A 24,293-nucleotide genomic window follows, 5' to 3' on the forward strand; every position below is an offset into this window, starting at 1 on the left:
GTGAAGAGGCAGCTCTCGTAAAAACCGAGGGCTCGGAGCCAGCGGCCTATTAAAGCCAATAACGAACAGCATGGTGCTGCTCATGGCTCATAAACACAACTTTCAGTGTTGCCTCCTCCTGTATGGCTCAAGAAGATTGTAAGACCACAACCTCTGAACATGAAAAATTACAAACATGAAAACTACAAAGCACAAACAGCAACAGCAGAAACCCTCCAAAAACCCCGGGCAGGGACTCGAGGGGGGTTTATCTGAAAGAGCATGAGAGATTAGCTGATACATTCACCTTTTAACTCATATGTTATGAATGCAGGAACAGCGGTGATACAAAGTCCAAAGTAAATCAAAAGTTTTGGCCATGAAATCCCGAGTCAAGTTCCAAGTGAAGCCAGGAAAGTCAGTGATGTCCCAAGACCTACAAATTGCAAGTCAAGACCTAAAAGTCTCACGTCAAGTCCTAAGTTATGACCAACAAATTGCAAATCAAGTCCCATGTTAAGACCTACAAGTCACAAGTCAAGTCCCAGGTTAAGACCAAAGTGAAGGCCTTGATGTCAAGTGCCTAGAAAAACTGCTGGATGAGTTGATGCTATTTTATAAAAGTTGTTAAATGTTACAAGACATCCAAAGCAATAATGTAGATCCTAATATTAATATTTAGCAACATAAATATACAAAGGAAGAGTCTCCCAAAACACCAGATCATCCCTTTCCAGTCTGAAAGCTCCAGATAGAAAGGTTTCATGATGCATACATGCACTGCAGATGCATAAAGCCCTTAATTCAGGGTCAAACCAAGGAGAAATATTCCTTGCCAACTGTATAAACCTAATCTCTGATGTATTTTCAGAACTTAAAAAAAGCTTATTTATTCCCTCTCCTGATCAATTTGGAATGCTTCTAGACATTAAAGCACTATCTGGATATTTGACGGGTAATTTGAACTGTTGATACCATGAGCGATACCTATAAACTTGTTGTTCTAACTGTTCAGTTAGAGATGAGTATGCAAAGCTTTTTGTGTTATTTTTCTTTTCAAATAGATCTTCTCATGAACATTACGTTCTACACATGTGCAAAAACACCATCATCATCAGTTATAGAAAAGAAAAAAAGACCTTTCAACACTTTGAACCCAACAGTACAAGTATGAGAGACGAGCAACTGGAGCTGCTCTGAATGCATGGGAGGAATTATGAGTGGCATCTCCATACCTATGCAGTCCTGATTGTCGACATAGTGCACCTCGTTGACTCCGAGCCCCTCCCTCTGGTACAGCTCTTGCTCCTGGAATGCAAATGAGATATTTCTAATGAGGAGCCATAACGATATTCGCGGCGTGTTCAGCATTCGTCTAATGAGGACGGGGACGACTCCGCGGTACCTCCTGGAGGGCACCGTAGCTCTCTAACAAATAGATGTTGGCAGCAGATGTTTGGGTGCAAACATCTCTTTGTATGTAAACGAGGGGTGTCATGTTAAGATGTCTTAGCATTTAAAATTGTGACAAAATGATCAAAATTAAAGTAAAACACTGTAAAATATCCTTTAAGTTGCATTTTGCTGAAGATTTTTTAATAAGCTGTAATAAGTTTTGCAGAAAGATGGGCTCATTAGATTTTGATATTGACCAAAAAATTTTTGTTTCTGCAATTGCACAACAATTACATAACTGTGTAACATCTGTGACCTCAAGTTTGTGAGCTGAACAGCGTCTCTGTCGCAATTTATTTTGTTGAAAACACAACTGTAAAATCATCACAGAGGCTGCAGCTTCCCAAGGTCAACCACTACTCAGCGCCGGCAGAGATTTAAACTCCGTCTTCTAGTTCGTTATGTTAAGACCTCCAGCAACAATAAAAAGAAATATGTATGTTCAGCATCATTATTTTTCCAAAATGGAAAGTGTTTTCTAACGTTCTAGACTCGGGAGAGGATCGGGTTTTAATGTCGACTATTAACGATGGTTGTTTGGGTGCTGAAGATGTCTGGAAATGAAGAGTTTTCAATCAAAACAAAGATGATGACAATTTCGAACGAGAAAATAACAGTTACAAAAAAAGTTCCACGCAAAACTTTCTCCTCCGTGTTTCTGACGTTGATTTTTGGCATAAATAGCAATCAACACAATCCAGCATAAGACTTTTATATAAAAATGGGGGGAAAAATAAGGAACGAAATCCTCTCGTCTGTAAGTTTAGATTTCATGTTTTGAGGTGTTTGGGCTCAGGAGAAGTCTGAAAGTTAATATTTTATTTCAAAAATTAGAAACCCACAACTTGAAAATATGATATCTGCTCTCAGAAAAATGTGTGCTTGTATCAAAGCTTTGAGTTATCCAACTTTGATAATGCCGGCTGATGGATCTGAGGTAGTTGATTTTCTTATTTTTACCCCCAAATGAAAAATCAATGTAGATTTTCTACAATGAAACCGATTGAATGACAGCTCTCACCTCTTTCAGGATGCGTTCATTGAAGAACTGCTGCAGTTTTTCATTACAGTAGTTGATGCAGAACTGCTCGAAGCTGTTGTGCTCAAAGTATTCTGCAAAGTAGAAGCAGCAGCAGCAGCAGATGAGTTCGTCAGAAAGTCAAAAAATGCAGCGAGACAGTCAAAGCAAATGTGACAAGATATATGCTGTTTCAGGAAGTCATGCATTGTATAGACGCTGCTGTGATCTCAGTACAACGTGTGCCAGAACAAAACAAGCTGTGAAAGTCACAGTTGTCAGTGTGTCTTTACAAAAACGGCTCTGAAAAACAAACCCCGACACATCTACAGCCTCGTACTCGCAATTACACAAGATGATTTCTCAAGCACACTCACATCTATTTGTTCTGTTCTGTTCTGTTCTGAAATGTTCTTTTCTGTCATCTCAGAGTAGTCAAATTATTATATTTACTTATACGTATATTTTCCCCCCAAATACTTCAAGACATTTAATAGAAAAACACATATAAATGTCACAAATGAGCTGATTCCCCAACTTTTCAATACTAAAATAACTTTTTTCTAAACTATTGCATCACAAGCTGAACAAGGAAATACGATTATTATCACTTTACAGTCAAAAACTATCTGTACATGAAATTTTTTCTTTAATTCAGTCGAATAGATTTGCAACTTTCTAATACCTTGAAAACTTTGAAATTCTTATCCTGAAGATGATGTGTGGCAGCTTTTTTTGCTTGTTGGTTGTTGAAAGTCAACAATGAGACAAAAACACCCAACGCAAGAAGCTTTTTACCTTCAATTTAATTCAATTCAACTTAATTTATAACTGTAAGGGAGCTTAAAAAAACTACAAGTGGAATTGCTAATAAATACATTAATAAATAACTATAAATACCTAAACAACAATCTAAAAAGACACAAAGCTCTGAGGCTGTAAAAGCATCAAAATCTAGATTATTTCAATTTCAATCATCCATGTAAAAGTGACTTTGAGGTTTTGAGGGTACTGACCAAAGCCAGCGATGTCCAGGACGCCAATGAAGTTGGCGGAGGAGTCGAAGGGGAAGCACTGGTTGACCCTGGTCACCACGTGGTCGAACAGGCGGCTGTAAATGGCCTTCGCCAAGGCGTCCCGAGCGTTGTTAGCCTGCTCGACTTTGAGCGGCACTCTGGCGAAGACACAAAGGGAGACCAGGGGTCAATACAACACATAGAGTCCGAGTGATGAAGAGGAGAAAAATGCAGTGTTTCTGTTGGGTTTGGAAGTGTTGGCGCATTTGTTTGAGTGTGTATATTTAAAAGAATGAGAGCAACTGTTTGTTATCTCTCAAAGTCTTTATCCTTTACTAAAATGTCCTGCAGTTCCTGGATGATTTTGAATGGTTTGGACTCCCGCTAAATTTAAAAAGGTAAAATTTAACTGTTCTCACTTAGACTTTGCTAAAAACTGCAGTTGCAAACACTTTCAAACAGTGTAAAATATCTACAAGTGTTAATTCATAGCTTGTAAAGTATTGCATGAGAGTAACAGTGAAGTTGAAAGCAGTTTAAGTCAAAGCGTTGACACCGACAGTGTCTGTGAAAAAACCAATCATCCAGCACAATAGTCCTCTATGTAGTGCAGTGGTATGAGTTGTTGTGAAATGCTGAATGAGAGTACCAGTTGAAAGCTCCAAAAAGCTTTTTGATCTCAGAGGAGTTTGTTACACACGCTGCTGCAAAAAGGTCAAATATGTGTTTGTCTGAAGGCTGAAAGCAGTTCAAGTGTCATCTGAAGTGCTGAAAGCTGCAAAATCTAATTTCAGTTAAAGTCATTAAAGCAAATAAAGAAATATGTTTCTTCTTCTGTACAGATGCTACAAACATTCAGCGCTCTGATCTGGTATTTTCTGTTAGACACAACTGTTAGTCATGAGTACAGCTCAAAACTTTTCCACACAAATGGCCATATGATCGATATCCTAGTTTCTGTATTGATATCAAATCAATGCCTTTTTGATGCCTTACTGCCTTACACATTTTTGTACAAAGTGGTTTTATTATTTTCATCCAATCTTCTCAAATGCATCACTGTTTATCACCTGTACAAGACCTAAATTAGAGGTGCAACTATTCATTTAACATATTGGTCAATTGACAGAAACAAGTTTGATAATTGATTAACTGTTTAACGCATACTGTATGTCAAGTAAACATATCAAACATCCTCTAGTTCCTGCTTCTCAATTGTGAGGATTTGCTACTTTTCTCAGTTTTAGATAATGACAAATTGAATGTTTTTGGGTTTTGGACTGTTGGTCAGACAAAACAACAGGAATGGACATTTTTTTCCAGTATCGTCTGACATTGTATTGACTGAGTGATTAATCCTTTAATTGGATTTTAAAAAAAGGAATTGATGAATCAACAAGAAAAATGATCAGTATCAGCATAAAACGTTCTGATTTAAATCAGGCAATATCTGATCAAAAAAAGAATTAATCTTAGAAGTAAGACTAAGATTATAACCACATCTTCTGTTGCTACTGTACCAAGTGTTATAGAAATATTTTATTGGGCTTTTAAAAAGGTATTAAGGTTTGATATCCAGCTGTCAGAGTCATAAAGATGCTGTTAAACCTCCTGTAAAGGTGATGAACATCTGACCCCATCATTCCTCCTGATTGGTTTTTTGCCAACTTGTGAATTTATCTCCACTCTGCAGTTAAACACATCCAGCTAATTACCTAAAATAATAACTGCAAACATAAATCTGTCTCTGAGGATAAAGTGAGTCCACTTATAAAACCAACATTGTGTTTAAATGAACAGGGCTTTCCTGACTCTCCAAGCAGATAATTGTGTTATTGACAGCTATAAAAAAAGCAGCCATAAAAGCATAACTGAAATCATAACAGTGAGCTCTATAGAGGTATTTTAATTGCTTCTGACTGTGTGTGAAAGCGGGGTTCAACAGCAGCAGACGAAAGGAGTGACCCCCGATCGCAGAGCCCAGATAAAACGTGCTGCATTAATCTACCGCGCAGCTGAAGTTTTTGTACCGGCTCTACCTCCGGACTTTATTTCAGCACGGCCGCAGCGCACTCAAGGACACAGCGGGAAATAACTCCACACAGGTGGGCACTGAGGCTCCCAAAGCTCCCAATAACCACATCCAAAATACACCTCCATCCCTCCCTCGCTCGCTCTGTTTGGGTGACAAATGATCTCCTCTACACCTTTTTTTGGGCCACATCACAGGGAATACTGACGCCTGATCCCTGCAGGTGCCTCGGTGGTATTTTTAAAACGCTGTGATAGGACGACCTCCTGCGTGAAGGGCAGAACAGCTGAAGATCTATAATTTACTTCTCCGTCTGCATCCCCATCAGAATTCACTATGTACTGTATACATGTGTATATTTCACATTTATACTCGAGTGTAGATGTAAACAAGGCTTCAACAGCTGTGTTTACCTGCCAAATACTTTCAACCGTGTGAATAAAGACGATACATTTTCAGAGCCGAGCGTGACGTCAGTCCAATGAATCTCTCTTTTTTTGTTGCTTTTGTGTCTCATGTTTTTGTGACAATTCTGCCTGCTGAAAAGATGTTGCTGATACATTCAAACTGATCTGTAAAAAAAAAAAAAAATCTGTCTTTTGGTTATCCTTGACTTTTTGATTTATCTGTACTTTACTTTTTTTTTGTTATTATTTCAGTTTATATCAGTAACAAAATGGCTTCAAGATCTCATCCTGAACTCAATCATACCGTCTGAAATGAGACAATTTTTTAAGTGCGTTGCTCAAAAACGCCTACTTCTTCCTCTGACTGTCTACACTTAAAAAAAAAAAAAAAGTGGAAAAGTGGAAAACCTGACTTTTTAATCAACACTCCCACAGCTCTTCACCTCCGCCCCTGCCCTCTCCGCTCTACCTGCCATGTTTAATTCATGCCGCCGGCTCCTCCGAGCTGCAGCGTCGCAGCCAGAAGTTTTAATGTTGCGGTGAGGCCCTCTCATTTAAAAGCCAAGAGGTCTAAATGCCAGGGCAGTATAATGTCAGAACACTAATCATACAAGTAGCCTATTATGTATTCCCTATGAGCTTCTGCACCGTGAATGTTTTTTTTCTCTCGCTCTCTCGCGGTGTAATTACTGATGTCGCCTTTTGTAGAAATTGTGCTCCCTGAAGACGCCGCCCGTTGCTCTGCAGCTGCTCCCTGAATCCATCCTCAAACACACCACATGGGAGAAAAAAGGATTTAGAAATATAAAGTATACAACTCAGAGACACTACATTAAATAGTATTAGTGTTCAATCAAATTATTTTTAATATAATGATACGATTATTTTAATTTTGTCCGTCTCACGTAGTTAACTATTTATTTTTGTTTTAATTATTTAACTGCAGAACATAAACAGACAAAACCCAAGAAAACAACAACAATAATAATGTAATTATAAGAAAAATGAACGGATATAATAATAACAGTAATAGCAATAATCATTCTAATAATGCAAGCCACAAGTGTATTTTAAATTAAAGCACTTTGGTCAACATCTGTTGTTTTTAAATGAGCTCTATAGAATAAATTTGACTTAATAGCACTAAGCCACTGCTCATTCATACACATTTACAGTTTATTTACAGGTTTAAGTTAAGACTGCATCCAGTCTGAGCCGATTAAATTAAATAACACGTCTTTTTCTCATAATTTTTGCCCTCCATCCAGTTTTGACACTAAAAAACTAGAACTTTTAGAGAAAAAACACCCCAAAAACTACTGTCTTGTGTTTTAATAACTGTGGGAAAAACTGACCTTTTAGAGGAAGTGGCAGTAAAGTTTAAAAGAAAACTTTCTGTGAGTAGAAAGCTCAAACTTTTGAATTAATTTAAGCAGAAAAAGGTAGAAATTCAGACGGATGTGGCACAAAAGTTTCTTTATTTAATGTCACGTCTGGCTGCCAGGTTGACAGACTGATCCCCTTTTGACTCCTACAAGCTGTTAGCCGCGGACCACACCTGGTGAGGTCACCATGATTGGCATCTTCCATTTTTTCTCCGCTCGCCCGTTCGCTCTCTCTCCCTTCGTCCCCCGCTCTGTCGAGATTACGCTCACGTTAGATGTTCCCCATTCAGACTTAAGTATCGTTCGACCGTCCCTGTTGGGAGTCTAAATCCTTCTTTCCTCAATCTTTCCACATCTTCTTCTCTCTTATCTTTTGCTCTGATGCTCAGTCACCTTCTGTCTCTTTCATTCTTATAAACACATGCCTCTCCCCTTTGAACTTGATTTTCTTGCCAGCGTCTCACTCCATCTTCGCTCTCACACTTTCTTCCTCTTCACCTTCAAGTAACTCCGTTTTCTCACTTTGCCTCGCTCGTCATTTGACTCTCTATCTTACCCAACAAGTCCCTCAAATTAAACAACAGAATGCTTTGTTTGTAGCTGCCTTTGAAAATTGGTTTTCTCTATCGTTAAAGGTGAGATTTTACGCTTTTTGTGACTTTCTGTTATAGTGTTATGATGTCAGATCTTAAACATGCTCAGTATTTGAAAACTTGAGGTTAACATATGTAAAAAAAAAAAAGCGCCCTGTGAGTCAAAACCCAGGGCTTCAACCTGCTCTCAACACTCAGTTCTTCCTCCTGATAACATCCGATTGTTCGCACATCTTTGTTGCCATGGTTATCAACTCTCATATTACAGATCTGATTCATTTGAACCTGTACGGATGTATTTGAGAAGTGTCCATTTTGAGTAAAGAATGAGAAAAAGAAGTGAATCAACCAATCAGAAGAGAGTGGGCTCATCAGAAGGCGGGCCTTAAAGAGACTAAAACGGCCTGTTTGAGACAGAGGCTGAACTGAGGAGCCAGTATAAGATGAATAAGGAGTTAGAGAGGAAGATATTCCAGTAGAGCCCCAGAATATAAATATAGAGCTGGAAATGTGCATGACGTCCCCTTTAAGTATAAATTTAATAAGAAATTCTTGCAGGGTTCTCTTAAAAGTTCTTTTCTGTGCATTTATCACTCTGTTTTATGCATTTTACGCACATTTTACAATGCATGAAAATGTATTGTGGACCGGTTCATATAAATCATTTTTAATAAAGGTGTACTTACTTGTGTTTTCTGCAGCTTTTTTACTGCATCTGCTTATGAAAAGCTCTATAAAATGTTAGTAACTAAACCTTTAGTTGAGTTATTTAGTTTTATCTAATTTTTAAGACGATCTTTGTAAACTAAGCTATTATTAAGCTATTATTCTTTTAACATTTTACTTTATTATGTTTACGAGGCTCAAATGACAGATTATTTATATATAAAGGTCACACAGAGTTGTAGCTCTCAGCACTATAATGAATCTATAAAAAAAAAAAAAAAAAAAAAGCGGAAATGTTTCAGCCACAGAGTGGCTCTTAAAACCTGACTTATCACTTATCAACACTCCCACAGCTGAGGGGCTGCACAGAGGGCCGGTATAAGATAAATAAGGAGTTTTAAAACTGTAAATCATGCAAAGATACGCCAGTAGAACCTCAGAATATAAATATAAACCTGGAAATGTACATGATTTGTCCCTCTCAAGGTTGGTTCCTCTGCGGACTTTGTGGCTCTAAAACAACGTCACGCTACTTCCCCCCTTTGCTCCTGACAGACAAGAGTCATAATATCTAATAAGCCAGTAGAGGTTTTAGTTACTTGAACATAAACAGATGCTGATGATGCTGCTGTTTTTCTTAGGAGGACGTTTTGATCCCTTCGTCTCCACATCTAACTGTTCTCTTCTTCACTTTTTCTCTCATAAAGATCCTGCTGCAGACTTGTTTTAGGACACACAGAAATACTCTGCTTTGAATAATCATTTGCATCATATATGGGTTTTCGCCCCAAGACAATTTCAATTAACTTGTTAGAATCTATGAATATGCAAATATTTTACTGCAGATGTTCTCCCTCTTCGCTGTTCTCAGTGTATGTGCACTAGAGGCCACGATTGGCTCTAAACCAGCTGTGAGGTCACAAATCCTGCTCGTAGATAAACAAGTTAAACTGAGATTTAAAGGTGAGCACAAACTCTGCACATTCGTCATTCTGCACAGAGAAAAACATGGTTTTTGAGTGGAAAGGGACTTTAAACTTCACATGGAAAAGAGAACATATAGACAGAAATCACGTTACCCAATAAATAATGATCACAATATTCCTAGACGATGAAGAGCTGAGTGTAACATAATGAGAGATGCAGGAATTAGACAGAATCCTTATTGCAACAAGAGAAGAGATGTTCTTAAACCTGGTTGTGTTGGTGGACACAGACCTGTAGCGCCTCCCGGAGGGCAGCGGTTGAATCTGATAATGAGCAGAATCGGGTGGGTCAGATATGATGCTTCCTGTCTGATTGATTATGTATTTGTTGTACAGTGATTCAACTGATCAATTCTGTCCTGTATACTCTTTATCTTTCAGTCACCAAGTTTCCATCTAAACTTTAAACTATTTTTTTTTTCTTTACTGATTGACATCTCACTAAAATGTCAAATTATGTATCTCAGTCAACTCCTCATATGTGAATATTCTGCATTATTTATACATTTGATAAATAATAAAGTAGCTACTTCTGAGTTTCTGTTCTGCAGGACAAAGTCAGGTATGACTTTGACTGTGAATAAATGTGTCTAAAAGACCAATACATCAGGTGATTTTTTTTTTTTTATAGGCAGAGCATCTGGTTACTCTTATGTACTTTTTGAGTATATCTGGCATTTTGTTCCTGCATCTCATTTAATTTATCATACATGTGATTTTTTTATACAAATTACTCTGTTTCTGCTGTTCACACGTACAATAATTTATTAATTTTTTGGGTTTTCTGTTGAAGTGGGAGGAAGACTGAACAGGTGGTTGGCAGTAATATGCTGATGTTGCGTTTACACTGCCAATAATACAATTTAAAAATAGAGGCAGAAGTAGAAACAGGCCCTGCAAAGTCATCACTTATTAACTAATTACTTATTAACTAACTCCATATTTATTACAGAAAGGGCTGGTCACTCTATCAGTGACTATCATTCACAAAGGAGACCCCAAACATGACAACTGTTTCCACTTGTATGATTTTATCCGACTGTCGACACCATCTGGACCAAACTGGATCAGAATCAGACCAGTCGTGACTCATGACACCAAAATCATCTTTATATTTAGTCCAACAACTGTACTGTACGTCCCTGCAGATTAACATTAAACACATCGTGTCATTAAACTTTTCTTTGATGGACGCCGCTACGTCCCAACAGCACTAGCGCCGGCGTGTCTGCTGTCAGTAACTGCCTGAATACAAACTGCGTAACTTCGGAGGTGTTTTGCTGCCACAGAGGAAAATAAAGGATCTTGTTAACTGGAGTAAAGTGTCTCCTCACTTCTTCTGCATCAGAAACAGACTGTCTGAGCCTCATTAAGCCTTAAAAGCATCAAAGGTTCCTGACAGCTCTGGTGGCACGGTGAGTCAGCTTATTGACTCGTAATTAGACTAATCAGGTTCAGGAAGTTCATTGTGCATCCAGTACGCGGGGCGTTAATATTGTAGGGATGACTACTGGTGCTTTCACAAAGTATTTACACAATGAGATTTTTGTTAAATAATCATCAGTAATGTGAACATAATGATTAAGAGGGTAAAAGCAAATAATAGAACAGCTGGAACAGTCTGGTATCCAAAATATAAGACCATATCTACTAGGGGTGTGCCCGAATACAAATACATTATTCGGCAAAGCACAAATAGTGGGTTTTATACAAATATTTGTTTCATACAAATATTTTAAAAGTTATTTGTTGGGGGTGTTCCTCAGAGATAAAGCTGAGCTACTGACACAAGCAAAGTGCTCTCAAGGGACTCTCCATAACCTGTCGTTCCCCTTCTCCTCTCCACAAAGTTAGGTTGTAAAAAATAGGCAATAAATGAAAAATGCCAAGCAATAATTGCCTTTGAAGTTCCTCCCTACATGTTACACAGTGTGCTGTCTCTGTGTTATGGGTGTATAGATAGGTAGAGGTCTGTCTGCTTGAGGCGATGAGTAAAGTTTTAGCTCAGTAATCAGCGCAGTTGTCTATGATCTGGGAGACTCCGGTTCAAGACCCGACGTGGGGACCTTCTTTGTAAGGTAGTTTATTCATGAACACTTATTATAACACTTTATTTTTCTAAAATTAAAGTGTCATGAAAACAAAAACAGGATTTTTAAGCCTATTTCCATTTTTATTCGAATACAAATACAGATACAAATAGTTTTGCTGCCTCAACAAATACAGATACAAATACTGGGATCTCTGCACATCCCTAATATCTAGTCTCATATTATGATATAATATCGATATATTGCCCAGCCCTACTAGTATGTTATTTGTTTGAATTATTCTCAACTGTATCATACTGCAAATATAATCTTTTAGACTGAGTCACAATGACCTGAGATGACAAAAGAATCAAACACTTTCCATTCGTTTAAGAAGCTTCTGAATAATGAGTGCATTTTTATGCCTGTGTGAGAAGCATTCAGTGCAATAATAACATCAGGAGGAGTAGAAAGTGTTTTAGTTTCCAGACTTAAATGGTCTGAAAACTTTTTGATCACAGTAAGCTGTCACTTACTCCCACTGCCAAGAACATAATAACACCAGAAACAGAGCTGATACTGGATGATTCAGCAAAACCCAGGATTGGATTTCTGAGCACGGCAGTTAAGGTCTGGTTAAGGTTATGAAAAGATAATGACCAGACGCTCCTGGTTTTGGAGGTAAAAGTCTCATTAATTTTTGCGTGACTCACAGTTTGAGCACTTGTACAGTTTGGATCTGCATGAAACTTGTCCTGCTTAAATCATGATAACAAATGTGTGAGAAAATATCTGGTTCTTTGAAAAAAAGCCAAAGTTGTGGATGCACAAATTACGACTCTAGTTAACTATAATTCCCAAGGTGTATTTCAGCAAGAAACAGCCAATCACTGAGCTTAAATTCAGTCTGGTGTTTGGTTACGGTGTTGAGAAAACTGATTACAACTTCAACAACAAAGCATTTTGAATTCATTACGCTCTGATTCGTACGTCAGGCTGGCTTCATCTCCATAGCAACAGTCTATAGTCTATAGTCTAACTCAAAGGTGACCACCTTACCAATGGATGATAACACCCTTCTGAACCTACTAGCAGGTGTAGCAGGCTCCTTCTAACACATATCTAGGAGGCTGATAAACACTGATGACACCCATTCAGTCGAGTGATAACGTTCGAAGCAGGTGTGAAATCAGACGATGCATTTATTTGCATGTAAACACATTGAATGTCTCTCTCTCAGTTTCAATTTGCTTTACTGTCATGGAATATAACAAAATTTCTGTTCGCAAAGAGCAGAAAATAATACAGAAATAAAGACAACAAATAACAAATACCACATGTAATTCTCTTTTTAAATCCCATCTCTCTCTCTCTCTCTCTATTTCCCCCCTCTTTCTGCATATCTCTCTCTCTTCGCTCTCTCTCAGCCCCACACATACACGGAGCCATCTGCACAGCACTTCCTGCTCACATAACCCAGACAAATAAATAACGAGCTTAGGTGATGCAGCCGGGCTGGCGGGAGCGCAACCTGCTGCCTCAACTGTTCTCATTTTTATCCACGACTGACTGTAAAATTAAAGTGATAATCTGTGAAATTTTCAGATAAACATGTGACTGAATGACTGAATGGATTTCACTTTGTCACCAGCGACACTGATTCAACCTTTATCCAGTTAAGGAAAAAGTATAGTATAATACAGTAAAGTTATGTGTTTCACATTTCCACTTTGTTTTTGGAAGCAGCGAAGAACTGAGTGGCAGTGATAGCCTTCATAGCAGAAGAAACGCAGAGAAAAGAGGAAATACGAAGACATAAAAGCTTCACAGCAACAGGTTCTTAGCATCTTAAATCTGGGAAGATACTGTATGAATTAAACTACATTTTAACCCTCAACTGGTCGTTGTTTACGTATTTTTTCACAAGGTTTAAGAAGATATGAGACAATTAATCATCTAAACTGTCCTAAGCGCTTGTAGACAGGACTGGGTTTGGAAAGGATAAACATTACAGGGAGAAGTGGGGAATGAATGATTCTTTGTGCCATTTTAATCATATGAAAATGACAGGATATCAGGATATGGTCTGTAACAGACATGGACATACAGCAGGATAAAGCCAAAAACCTCCCCATGGGGCCCGCCGGAGAGTTGAAGGTGAGACAAATATACTGCGTGAGGTGATGGAAGAATCAAAAATCCTTCTCTGAGTCATAACTCAGTCAAATGTGAGCACACTGACATGGAACACATATATGATATCATTCAGTCTGACTCACACTTCCCTGAGGATATCACTATCTCTGATGTCCATCGCCAATAAAACTCCATAAATCCACTTAGAAATCAGAGAAAAATACATTTTTAAGTTTTCTTCAGTATCAAAGTAATCCAGTGATAGTTGTCTGTACATCCTAATTTAGCAGACTTTTAATGGAGACTATTTGAAATAAAATGTAAACAAACGTAGCTACCTATATACCTGTAGCTGATATTACAACAGCACATTTGATGAGCTTTTATGGTGTTTTGTTCTCCTGTTGGGTTTTTTTTTCTGTTATATTGGTTTCCAATGCTACCACCAGCATACAGGCCTTCAGAATAGCAAAAAACAATGTTTTTTGCTATTCAGTGAGGGACAAGCAGCTCTTCCTGTAGAGATCCACTTTAAAATACAAGGACGTCGCTCCAGATGGGACTTAAATTACAAGAGATGCAGCAAATTCACAGTCGGTCATTGAGGCAGTAATTATTTCTGGGGAGGGAGTAAAAAAATGACTCACATACGTGCGCCATTTGACTCACTATGCATTAACTGAAGGGTGAAATAAAGTTTACATCAAGTAATAATACATGAGTGATAATTGGTATTATTGGTGTTTCTGAAAAGACTGCATTTCCCATAAAACTCATGGATTTATTGTGCTGCATTCCCATCAGTGCTCCTCCTCCTCCTCCCTGAAGGACATAAACATGATGAAAACCATTTTTTCCATAATTTCAAACCATCTGCCGTCACCACAAAGTCTGCTGCCTCTTTGTGCAAAAGAGGATGTTTTGCTTTTTCAGTCAAAAGGTTTTTTTTCTTTTTTGGCTTTAATGGAGAGAATAAACATGTTGGAAGTGATTTTTTTTTTCATCAACTTTTCATTCCTTCCACCATCTGCCCCTCAGCAGAAACTCTGGACGCTGTAGGTCTGTTTGCTCTGGAAGAACAGCGCCCTCTTCCTGTTGGATGCTATGAAGCAATAAAGCAGGTTTTCCTCCACACCCAACCTGCTGGATCATTACATAAAACGCACTGTAGACAATTTCAAGAGGCGCTTTATGACTGTTTCGTCTTTTTTGTGTTGGTGCCAACCCATAAACTGTTTAATCTGTCAGTAATCCTGCACCAAAAGGTCATAAACTGCCCTCACAATTTGTTTTAGCTTTCTTCTATTTACATGTAGAAGCTGGAACTGTTTGTTTTTGGCTGTTACACTCAAATTATTGTGCAGATGAAATGCTTCTCATAGCACATTTAATCTGGGGGAAAGAAACTGAATAAATGTTGTAAAAGCGGAGGAATTAAGCGTCACCGGGATCCGTCAGACACACGTTTGTTCACCGGTAGTGTAACTGACAGGCAGGACGGCGTCAACTGACACTCTGAGACACATACAGAGACAGGAAGCAGCTATTAATTCATCTGGCCCGGCTCCTCTCTCCACAGATGAAAGAGGAGAAATAAACATTAGCGTAGGAGGTTTGAAATTGAGGCGAGTGGCTTGGCAATCAGACTATGTGTGTGCGCTGAGGCCGAGCCGCCAGCAAAACAATCACAAGCTTTAGAACGACAGGGTTCGGGGCTAAATGCAGGCAGGGACTTGGCTTTGGCTGGCTGGTTGGCTGTTTGGCTGACTGGTTGGCTGGTTGGCGTTACAAAACATTTTCATGTGGAATATATGTTGATGTGTGCGTCATGATCTCTGCCGAGGCAGGGGAAGTTTACTGTTACTGGATATTTTAAACCCTAAATGCTAACATGCTCACAATAACAACACTAACATGCTGATATTGAGTATGTATAATGTTCATAATTTAGCATATTAGCATGCTAACATTTGCTAATCAGCAGTAAGTACAGCTGATGAGAAAGTCTTTAGTTTTGTCATTGTTCGTCTAATACTTAAGTTTATAACAAAAAGGGAATTTTGTGATTGATTACAAATATTATTACAATTTATCCTGAAGGAACATGAATGTCTGAACCAAATTTCATAACAATCAAGTAGTTGTTGAGACATTTCGTTTTAAAAAAACCTCTATTGTCCCTCTGGGATAATAATAAAGCTGACCTCATGGTGGCGCTAGAGGAAGAGTCAGAGATCAACAAAGTCAGTACAATTCATTCTCTGGACTGCTAAAGATCACGTATTATTGTATCAATACATCATATATATGTATATTTATGTCAGCTTATGTTTTTGTTTCTATATTTTGTGTCTCTGTAGCTCTTTCTTTCTATGATTGGATGACACCGCCGGGTCAAACTAAACTCTTTTAAACAGGTCTGTGATTCGGCGTCCTGGTTCTCTGGATATGAGTGCTCGATTATTTTCTCATTACTGCTTGCCGCTGTGTGGTTGTGTCTCTCCCCTCCCGTCTTATCTTCTTCATCGCTCTGAGGACGAAGTTATTAGCGGCCTTGAACTCTTCATGAAAGAGCAGCGCGGTCTGATGGAGGGTTTGTTTAGGTATCTGTTCCCTCCAACTCTGAGCCCGAGGTAACTTCTAATACCTGTACCTCTCCCTTGGCGCTGTGCACTGAGCCGTAAAAGTGGTATAATATTTCTCCTCCTCCTTATCGCTTCACAAGTTCACATTTATCTTGTTCAGCTGGAGCCGACTGATAAAGCTGTGAATGGACGAAGCTGCCTGCTTGGTTGGTCTTCATTTCTTGCCCTCTCAAGTTTGTTTCAGGCAACTTCAGCATTTTATTCCTGATTCTTTAAACCTACAGCAACTCAACAAAAGGATAAGAAACACTTATGTCAATCAAGAGTTAAACATTTTAAAAGTGGAGATGTTTTAATCAGAGTTAGAGATGTAGTCATGAGTTGGTCAAATTAGCTTCTCTATGGGCAAGATGACACCCTGCAAACCAATTAATTAAAATATGGCAGTTTAATTTAAGATTTAAAAACGTGACCAACTTCCCAACACTAAGAGGTTAGATTACATTCACCCGGTGGACAGAAACACGACTCTAAATGAATGATAATGTTGTTCCGTAACTGCTGGATGTGGAAATAAGCAACTGCTAGCTAACAAGCTAACTAGCTAACAAGTTAAACGTCGCTTAAAAAACTGATGATATGTCAGTGTTGTTGGAGGTTCAAAGACAATCATAGTGTTGCACTGATGTGGTTGTCCACATGAAAAGCAGCTGTGTGAAGCCAGAAACCTGACTAATCACAAGTCGGTTTGATTGTCAGTTTCAGAGAGTTACAACAACTATTGGATGCGTTACCCCATAATTCTCTCCAATGTCCATTATTGATCCTAATTCTTGTCTGTTCCTGATCCTTTGTGCATATGGCAAGCTCAAAATCATGAGGTTTTAGTCCATCATATTCATATGAATATATATTTCCAACCTCATCAGTGTCAAAACTAGAACTGGGATCCATATTTCTTAATGTTAAACTTGACCGCTGTCCCTTATTCGACGTCATGTCCAATATCTTGTTTTGATTTGAGGTGGATATGAAAACAGTCTCACAAAAATAAATCCATGTGTCACTGTAGTGTATATAGTGTAGTGGTAGTTGAGCGGTTCAACACAACTGATGGTCTTAAACGCATTAAAAAGGCAAAGAATTCTACCAATTAACTTTTGACAAAACACACCTTTTAATTGAAAACCATTCCAGGTGAAGACCTAACGAGGCTGGTTAAGATATTGCTAATAGTGTGCAAAGCTGTCATCAAGGCAAACAGTGGCTACTTTTTTGAGGAATCTGAAATATGAAACATATTTTGGTTTGTTTAACCAATGAGTTTTGATGTGTTCAGTATTGTTCTACAGTGTAGAAACTAGTAGAAAATAAACACACATTAGTTCACCGGGGTCGCCAGCCTGCAAATTGCTCTCTAAATACATTAACCGCTGGGAAAACATTCCAGGATGTTTGTGCTTTCCTTTAATTATTCAAAAAGGTCTCGGGGTAAAGGACGTTGAGGTCTGTTCTTGAGCTAATCCGTACCCTGGAAAATTAAATCAACAGAGCACACCACCCTCTTTTACACTTGTAAACACATTAATAGCTGTGTGAACTTCGGAGTGTGTGCTGAGTGTTCTCTTGCAGCGGGGAGGAGAGCGCCATATGTGCTCCAACGTGCCAATTGTCACATTTAATTTAACACAGTACATATAAATTAGGCCTCTCACAATACAGCAAGCGGTGATGTCAGCGACGGGAGAGGATTTCTATGTTTTTACATGTACAAGACCTGCTGTAAACCGGTTGCAGCCTACTGACGGACAAAAACAACCTTAAATCGAGAAGGTTGATGGTTGAAATCCCTCTAAGGAAAAGAGGACGTGTGCAAAAAACACACCAATCTATCTTTAATCCAGTGAGAACACTCAGTATTTTGCTAGGACGATGCTTTGACATTGCAAGTACTTCATAAATAGGTATGTTAAACATATATATCATAATAAAATGTGTCTTAAATATAAATATCTTGAGACAGAGTTGATAAATTGAAGCAATCGACACAAGCTGAGCTGAACGCCGCCATGTTTACGCCCCTGTGCTTCCTCCAGCATGGTTAAAATTGTGCTTTTATTCATTTTTCCTTCCTAAATAGGAGCCATTAATAATATTAGAGCAGGATGTTTTCTATCAGCATAAAATTTGTGATCCCTTTCAACTTGCAGTAAACCGTAAAGGTCACCTCTCAGTAATAGTGCCTGTAAACAAGAATTATCTTGCTTTTAGAGGCACAGGTGGACAATATAGCAAATATATGTTGGTGATTTTGACTATTGGTGATATGGTTGTTGGTTTATGTTCTGTGCTGTCTGTGTGATTATAGAATAGGGTCAAACTGACAATATCACAAGGGTATGTACGATGAGGAAAAAGATTAATTATTTTCCTTTTCTTGCCCTCAAATGCCTGCAGCACAGTTCAAAGTAGGTAAAGGTGAAGAACTTTGAGCTTCAGAGTCAATTTTATTGTTTGTCAGTGTATTTTTCTCATCATAGAGATTTTAAACATGACATTTCCTTTAATTGCTCTTCTATGTCAGCATTGGGTGTCTGATTCAGTTTGTGGTCCTGAAGTATGGACATATGTGCAGTTCTCTTGATTCATTAGTCCTTCAAATAATCAAACTTCTCTCTTATGTTCATATACATACAATTATTTATATGCTACTAATTTGAAACAACAAAGCTGTTGGAAAATGTTCACTAACAATGTCTTTCATATTTTTTGATGATATCCTCTTTCCCTTCTTCTCTGTTTGCTTTTCTTTTTTAATTTCTGGACCTGGTTTTGATTCACACTTGTAGCTGCTAGGACTTGGATTTAGGTGGTCTTGACTACAGCCTGAATTTGTTGTAATAGTAGTATGTTATAATTGTATTGTATATATATTCATGGTGTAAAATTTAATAAAATTTTCTTCTTATTTTTTTTCCTTCCTATCAATTTTATTTGTCTTTGGTTTTTTATCTATTTTATCTAGTTTTTTAATCTAATTTTCATTTCACTCTATTTCATTATTATTATAGTTTTAAAATCTATTTTATTACATTTTTAGAATTTTTATTTCTCATGTGCATTAGTCTCTAATTGTTTTACTGTTTACTGTCTATATTTGTACACATTATCAGTCTTTTTCAGTCTATTTCCTGTCATGTGGTGCTGTGTGTGTTATGGTTTCTCTGTGTTGGGTGTAGTGATACAACTGTATGCATATATAGAAAATTCACTTAATCAAGTGAATATGGGGAATTAGTTTGTTCTTCTGTTCATGTTGTTTTTATGATGGTTTTTGTGGTCTGATTTGATAAACAGACACTAACATTTTTAAAAAAGGGCTTTAAAAATGTCAAAAAAATCAATAGTAAGTTCTGTGTCTTTCCCTTGAAATCAAAGAAAAAGTATTTTATTCTGGCGCTGCCTCGTTGCCTCGACCTTCAACAATCATACAGAAATAAACTCCCCATCAGAATGTAATGGAGTGAATATGTGATCTGAGAGGCCTTCTCTGTTTATACACCACACACACACACCTTTAAACAAACGTCACAAGGCCTTCTGGGAAATGTAGGAACTGAGCCAGGCTGAGGGAATGAGTTTACACCAAAAAGTTATAATTGTGAGCAACAACCTTCCAGCAACATTCACTCACCTCTGTGAACTTTTCAAATCAAACTGATTCCACAATCCAGATGTTTCACTGAAAATCCAGATGGCTCATCACTTTATTCATATAATAACCACTGGAAATAAACATTCAAATTCGCCCCGATGTTTATCTGCAACTTTCTTTCTGGACAATAAGACAAGGAGGTGAGTCAGCCAGCTGTTCAAGCGCCGCCACACTCTGCTGGCGCTCCTCTGAGCCTTGTTTCAGTTTAGTGTAAATTCTCAGCTGTAATGAGAAAGTGTTTGTCCAACTCTCTGGACAGTGATAATAAGACAAGCAATACACCAACCATCTGCTCTACCAATGTGTGTGTCCAAGCTCGCTCATGCCTATATACACACATGTGGATCAGACCGATGCTGCCTTCACAGGATGGTAAAATTAGGTGAGGCCAGCAGAGAATACCGGGAACAGTAACAGTAGACAGCATTGCCTTCAAAAGTTAAAATATTTTAACTTTTTGCCGTCCTCCGCGGCAGAATCTACAACGTAAATGTTATGTAACTCACAAGGGAACAACATGGGACATCTGGACAACGAGATGCTAATAACTTTGGTGCAACAACACCCAGAATTATAGGATCAGAGCTTGAAATTCTCCCGAGGAATTTGGGGAAGTTTTGGAGAGAATTTAACATTAATTTAAAGTTTGCGATAGAATATTAAGAGAAATCTGCATTTTATAGCTACATGCATTACTAGAATAATTACATAAAATAATAGACATGAAATAATTTTATTTAATATTTTTTATCCAATTCTATTTAAATAACAACATCACCATAGCAACATATCGTCATGCGTGTTTCGTTTTGCCGTCCTGCCGTCCTGTTTGTCTTGATTTAGCGCCTGTGTTTCACATCATGCATAGTATCATTTTTTCAGCACAAACTCGGCTATAAGTACAACATATTATTTTGCCATTTTAACAAAGTATAAAGCTACCAGCAACAGAAATTACATGAAAATGACACGTGTCTATAAAAATGTACAAATCTTTAGTGATAATCCCTAAAAATATGATATTTATTTATTTATTTTCTTTTTTCATTAATATTGTAAAAACTAAATACAGCAGAAAAATGTAAGAAATAAGACTATAATAGAGTCAATTTACATGTAAAGTGATTTTAACTCGTTGTTGTGCCTTTTTCATTGCAAGTATTCTGTATTCAGCCTGTAAATCAATGAAAATATTAAAAATTCACAGTTTTTATCAAAGAAATGTTTTACGGTGTAAAAACATGAATGAGATACTGTGTGAAAGTCCCACATCAGCACTTTCATCTGGTTTTCTCAGCTTGTCTCACATGATATATTAATAAAGTTTATGTGTTTTATAAATAAAACAAGCTCAGTCTATTCACCGATGAATACACTGACCAAACCAAAACCAAAATAACAAAACTACAGAACCTAAAGGAAGAAACATCCATGTTGGTACTAAACACTGAGGCGGAGTCAGCAGCTCTCGTCTGGTTCAGTCTGCTTCCAAACGTACCGAGGTGGTATCTGAGATAATCAGGGACTCAGTTTTTATAAATCTCAGTGTGCATGCAGTTCAAGTGTGGGTGTGTGCTGGATGTTTCAGCATTTGTGTTTGTGTTTGTGTGTGTAAAGGCAGGTTTCCTACTTGATGACTGTTCCTTTGGCGCCCCCTGCTGTTGTCAGCATAACCCTGGTGGTGAGGCTAACTCTCAGGTCCTCCTGCTCCAGACCCAGCAGCTCAGCGCAGTGCTCCACCGTCTGACTCGACTGGTTCTTGATGGCACAGCCGCCTGCGAGACGAGGAGAAGGGCAAACATCAGCATAGCTAGGGTCATGTCTCTGTCGAGAAGAGGTTGAGCGAGCGGAGTGTGTGTGAGTTTACAGCTGCTGTTTTCAATGATTGGCAACCTTCTACCTGAACGAACAGCTGGGTGATAACGTCAAAGATTCCTCTTTTTCACACAATACAACAAACAATACATTTATTACACCAGTAGCTAAAAGATCATTTTCATCTTGAGTCTGCAAGTGGAAGCCAGCTGTGACGCACAGGTCGATGTAATAAAAGATAAAGTCAGTTGTCAGTAAAATATGAAGATTTTTTTTGACTAAATCACTTCAATACATACAGTTTTACCCAACCACAACACTTAGATAAACATAAATGACCCTCAATCAACAAAATTGTCATGAAGCTGACAGCTGGGGGTTTCACAAGGCTTTCTGGGTAATGTAGGAAACCACTTACTGAAGACATGGTGGAAGAATTTCACACAGCTGTCACTTAAGACAGAAAAACAATATCTAGTTTCATATCAAGATATTGACATTATATGGATTGTAGGGCTGCAACTAACAATTATCTTCCTTATTGATTAATCTGATGAATACTTTATAATTTCCCACAGCCCAAGCTGATGTCTTCAAATGTCTTTTTTTTGTCAGATCAACAGTTCAAAAACCAAAGATATTCAGTTTACTGTCATGTATGACACCGAAAAGCATCAAATTCTCACATATGATAATCTGAAACCAGCATATATTTGGCTTTTTAAGGTTAAACAAATGTAAATTTCAATGCACACAACCATTATTTGTCAGATGTTAAATGTGTGATGTCGAGCCAGTCGGGTTTTTAGAAAAAAAAACGTGTTCCAGGCTTTAAAGGAGACGAACTGTTGTCATATCTGAGGTTTAGTTGGCAGATTCTGTCAAAGCAAGGACATCTTTGAGTTTCATTCCTGCCCTTTTGTGGATGGAGGTTACATTTCTAATACACTTTCCTTTCATGTTGCATAAACAAACAAGTCAAGTGGGTAACAGAAAACTAAACCGCCGGCAGGCATGAAGCGTCTCTGATGGGCCGATGACCTGATCGGGTCGTCTCTCTGATCTACGCTGCGGCAGAACACGACCTCGTACCGACGTGACAAAGGATTAGGTGGGTGTAAAAAATGTGAATGAAGTAATCTTTTTAAATCCCCCGCATTTCTGCAACAATGTGCACTTCCATGATGACATATCGACAATACGGTCGGTCTACGTGCGCCCTACTTAAAGGCGAGGGCGATACACAGCGCTCATTATGTATGGATGCTTTGAGCAGATTCAAGGTGAGCTCAGAGAGGTAACACCCACGTGCTGTGAACTGTGCAGGTCCAGGGAGACTTGAACAAAGCCTAAAAGGAGCCGGGTAGGTTGTAGTAGAAGAGAAGAGTAACACTATTCATACTGTAAAGGCAAAGGGTTTTTTTCATATCAAAGTTTGTCACATCGTCTTGAGGGCTGCAACAGTTCATGAGGGGAGTTAAAGGTGAAAAAGTTCACATAGAAGAGCTGATCAGTGTGTCAGTTAAACATGCAATCAGGGGCTTGTTCATGATATTCTAATGTTGCAACAAATGCTTATTTTTCATATTGATTAAAGGATGAGGCTGCTGTTATTCTATGTTTTTCTTATTGTCAACAAATCCCATGAAAAGACCAAAACCTGTTAGTCCGTCTCTCAATACTTTCTGACTTTTCTACCTGGTGAATCTCAGCTCCAAACCCATTTGTTCCTTCTGAAGACGTAAATGTTTGACACAGCTCACAGATATATAGTTTCATTTTTTAAAAAAAAGCTCATTAATTTTCCTACAACAGCTGCAGTTTTTATCAAACAAACAGGAGGAAATAGAGCATTTGTTGGAGACTATTTTGTCGGATGATCCACATTTGATGCTCTAGAGAGTATTTGTGGCAGCAGGACGGTGTGTGTGTTCATGGTGATGAAGGAACACGTCACCCAGTGCTGCAGTGTGGCTTACTAGCGTGTTTTTAATAGTTTTTGGAGAACAACGGTGGTCTACGGCACAAGGGAATAAGATGTATCAGGCTTTGGATACACACACATCACTATAATAACATACATATAATAATAAAAAAATCAATTAGGGCTGCAACTAACAATTATTTTCATTATCAATTAATCGTTATCTATATAAAATGTCAGAAAATACTGAAAAATGTCTGTTATAATATCAAAAGTGTCGTCTTCATGTGTCTTTGTTTGTACGACCCACAGTCTCATGCCTAAAGATGACCTGCAGATGATTGGCATTAATGACTAAAACAATTATTTGATTAATTCATTTTCTGTCAATTGACTAATCGATTAATTGACTAATTGTTCCAGCTCTAAGATCAAGTCATTGTAGGGATTTATTGATATTTGTTGATTATGCTTTTCAATCAATTCATGAAGCACTAGATAGACATAGAGAGATAAGTAACTTTATGAATTCATGCGGGGAAACTAGTTTC

At 38.0% G+C, this 24,293-nt stretch overlaps 1 protein-coding gene across 1 annotated transcript in view; it reads right to left on the reverse strand.

Annotated features, from left to right (window-relative positions):
• Positions 1 to 24,293, reverse strand: part of myo6a (myosin VIa) — a 168,968-nt gene that overhangs the window by 79,928 nt on the left and 64,747 nt on the right. Inside the window, exons 12-15 of the mRNA XM_042391332.1 lie at positions 21,634 to 21,778; positions 3,469 to 3,626; positions 2,456 to 2,547; positions 1,215 to 1,287 (exon numbers count right to left, since the gene is read on the reverse strand). Coding sequence (XP_042247266.1) covers positions 1,215 to 1,287; positions 2,456 to 2,547; positions 3,469 to 3,626; positions 21,634 to 21,778 — 468 coding nt within the window. The remainder of the gene's footprint in view (positions 1 to 1,214; positions 1,288 to 2,455; positions 2,548 to 3,468; positions 3,627 to 21,633; positions 21,779 to 24,293) is intronic.

Source organism: Thunnus maccoyii, chromosome 17, assembly GCF_910596095.1.
Source record: "Thunnus maccoyii chromosome 17, fThuMac1.1, whole genome shotgun sequence".
Lineage (NCBI taxonomy): Eukaryota > Metazoa > Chordata > Actinopteri > Scombriformes > Scombridae > Thunnus > Thunnus maccoyii.